A 3590-nucleotide genomic window follows, 5' to 3' on the forward strand; every position below is an offset into this window, starting at 1 on the left:
TCTCTGGTGGAATCGATCTGCTGAAAAGTAATACATTAGGTCATCCACCAACTGAGTAGCTTGGACATGAATTGGTTGGTGAGTTTCGTTTTAAGGAGATTTCCATGTGAAAAACTGCCATTGAATGATGGACACATTTAATACATTGTGGTATGAAAAAGCACTCAGAAAATCAAGACAAATTGTCTTTTCTTGGTTCAAGGTACTGCTTAGTTTAAAATTATTACTTGAAGGGCAACAGCTTACCAAAATGGCCATTTTCAAATGACATGAGCTATGTTTAAACTGCTTTTTACCAATGGTTTTCACACACCATAGTTATATGTCGGAATAATCTGAGGAGAGCTTTGGAAGAAAAATACTGGTAATTAGAGGCCGAGCCGTCGAGTACCTAGGATGCCGCGTGGAAGCCGAAGCCGCACCTCCCGCATGGCCCCTCCGGCCAGCCGGGCACCTCAGATGAGAGCTGCACCCAGGCCGGCACCTGTCGCTCAGCCACCAGCAGCGGCACCCCCATCTGCAGTTGGCTCTTCTGCTGCTGCACCCCGGCAGCCAGGTCTGAAGGCCCAGATGGCAACCACTGCAGCTGGCGTGGCTGTGGGCTCTGCTGTGGGACACACACTGGGTCATGCCATTACTGGGGGCTTCAGTGGAGGAAGTAATGCTGAGCCTGCGAGTCCTGACATCACTTACCAGGAGCCACAGGGAACCCAGCTGGCACAGCAGCAGCAGCCTTGCTTCTATGAGATCAAACAGTTTCTGGAGTGTGCCCAGAACCAGGGTGACATCAAGCTCTGTGAGGGTTTCAATGAGGTGCTGAAACAGTGCCGACTTGCAAACGGATTGGCCTAATCAAGAAGTTCAACCTGGAGAGATGGAAAATCAGCTCTCATACCTTAAGTTAATTTAGTGTAAAAATAGAATTGATAGTGAAGGTATAAAGTGTAACCATCAGTTAAACCTCTCCTGTCATTCCTCGCTTCCTTGCTTCAGAACTGAAATGGAAGGGGGTGTGTTCCTACTCTGTAGAATTTGGGACTGGGCAAAATGTGTTACCCCCTTAAACTAGCTGTTATGATTTTATTCTTTGTGAGTTAATTAGAATAAAGTCATTTTCTTCAAAAAAAAAAAAAGAAAAAGAAAAAAAAGAAAAATACTGGTAATTGAACCCTACTCCTAAAGATTTCAATTCACTGGTCGGGGGTAAATTCTGGGCAGTGGTGTTTTATAAATGCCATCAAGAGATTACTGCCAGGCACGGTGGCTCACACCTGTAATGCCAGCACTTTGGGAGGCCAAGGTGGGTGGATCACCTGAGGTCAGGAGTTCAAGACGAGCCTGGCCAACATAGTGAAAACCCATCTCTACTAAAAATATAAAAATTATCTGGGTGTGGCGGCACAGGCCTATAGACCCAGCTGCTTGGGAGGCTGAGCCAGGAGAATCGCTTGAATCCAGGAAGTGGAAGTTGCAGTGAGCCAAGATCACACCACTGCACTCCAGCTTGGGTGACAGAGTGAGACTCCGTCTTTTAAAAAAAGAGATTCTAATGTACAGCCAGGATTAGAGCCACTGCTTTATGAAAATCACAACCACAGACAACTTTTGAGACCAATATGTTGTGTATGGGGTATGTACATTGCAGTTAAGTCAATTAATTTTCTAATTGCCTGCCTTTTAAGTAGAATTTGTTCTCCTTTAATCAGAGATAATGAACCCATGACAAATAATCTTTGGCAAGCCTCAAACTCACTTTTTCACACTCAGCCTCCCTTCCCCCTCCCTCTCTGCCCAGGGAGGCGCATATGTAATTTTCAGCCCGTACTATCTTGTAGATACCAAACATTCCCAGCCCAGTTCAGACTGCCCCCGATGGACTGGCTTCTCTAATACATATATCATTCCCTGTTTGAGTAAATTAGGCTTCTCTCTTTCTCTCCTCAACCTACAACAGCAGGGAATCACCAAAATGGGGGCCTACAAAGAAACTTCCAATATCCCAATTGACCATCTTTGTCCAGTATTCTCCATTTCAGGAGATGGTCCCCAAATCTACCTGCTTGTTAAGCCAGTCGCTTGGATTCCTCTTTGATTCTTTCCTTTCCCTCATCCCTCCCAATCAGCGCTCTCTCTCTCTCTGAAGCATAACTAACATTCACCCGCTTCTCACCACCCCCACGGCCACCTGCCTGATCCAAGCTATTAACGCCTGCCACCTTGGTACTGCAGTTGTCTCCCGAATGTATCAGCCTCTCTCTCTCTCTCTCTCTCTCTCTCTCTCTCTCTCCCCCCCCCTCCCTCCCTCCCTCCCTCCCTCCCTCTCTCCCTCTCTCTCTCTCTCTCTCTCCTGCTCTTGCCCCATTCCACACCCAGCAGTCAATCTTTCTATATGGTGGTTCATAGACCACTTTCCTACTGGAAACCTTACAATAGCTGCTTATTTATTTATGAGATGGAATCTCGCTTTGTCTCCCAGTCTGGAGTGCAGTGGTGCAATCTCAGCTCATTGCAAACTCTGCCTCCCAGGTTCAAGCCATTCTCCTGGCTCAGCCGCCTGAGCCGCTTGGACTACAGGCACACACCACCACAGCTGGCTAATTTTTGTGTTTTTGTGGGTTTTTTTTGTGTGTGTGTGGTTTTTTTGTTGTTTGTTTTTTGTTTGGTTTTTTGTTTGTTTTTGGTGAGTGTGTGTGTTTTTGTTGTTGTTGTTTTGAGACACAGTCTCGCTCTGTTGCCCAGGCTGGAGTGCAGTGGCACGATCTTGGCTCACTGCAACCTCTGCCTCCCGGGTTCAAGCAATTCTCTGCCTCAGCCTCCCAAGTAGCTGGGATTACAGGCACCCGCCACCATGTCCAGCTAATTTTTGTATTTTTAGTAGAGATGGGGTTTCACCAGCTGGGCCAGGCTGGTCTTGAACCCCTGACCTCGTGATCTACCCGCCTCAGCCTCCAAAAGTGCTGGGATTACAGGCTTGAGCCACCGTGCCTGGCCATCAGCTTTTACTTAAGAAATCTACTAGATCCATTAGCTATTGTTGACACATTTATCACTGGAGCTATTCTTGTAACGTGTGTCAATTAGGGCCCTGGCTACAAATATAGAAACCAACTTAAGTGAACTTAACCAAAGCGAGAATTCATTATAAGGCTACTGGCCTGCCTTATGGAACTTACACAGTGAAGACCTAGAAAGGGATTAAAATCAAACTCATATTATTGGGAAGCTGGGGAATTGTATTTCCTCTCTCTCTCTCCTTTCTCTTTATCTTGCTTTTCTGCGCACAACTAATTCTTCTCTCTGCATTTCAGCTTTCAGCACACCTGCCGCTATTTCTGAGCTTTTACATCTCTGCTGTCCTAAAACCCAGATGGACTTTGAATGTCATAGAATTAAACTTCCAAATTTCCTGGAAAAGAGATTTTAGTTGCCCTTGGGTTAGATGCTGAAGCCAGGCAATTTTCTGTAGCCAATGAGGTGGGAATGAACGTACAAACACCCTACAAGGGGTATCACTTTGAAAACTGGGGGCGTGGTGACGGAGTTCGGGGAGAGAATTCCTGGTGACAGGGGTAATCACTGTTTTTTTGGCT

The 3590-nt window shown here is 46.2% G+C and overlaps 1 protein-coding gene across 1 annotated transcript; it reads left to right on the top strand.

The window, feature by feature from the left end:
* Nucleotides 1–372: 372 nt before the first annotated feature.
* On the top strand, nt 373–1124 carry LOC105478238 (coiled-coil-helix-coiled-coil-helix domain-containing protein 2). Its single transcript, XM_011735366.2, has one exon. The coding sequence runs from the start codon at nt 397–399 to the stop codon at nt 850–852; it is 456 nt and encodes a 151-aa protein (XP_011733668.1). The 5' UTR covers nt 373–396; the 3' UTR covers nt 853–1124.
* The last annotated feature ends 2466 nt before the right edge of the window (nt 1125–3590 follow it).

This window comes from Macaca nemestrina, chromosome X, assembly GCF_043159975.1.
Source record: "Macaca nemestrina isolate mMacNem1 chromosome X, mMacNem.hap1, whole genome shotgun sequence".
NCBI lineage: Eukaryota > Metazoa > Chordata > Mammalia > Primates > Cercopithecidae > Macaca > Macaca nemestrina.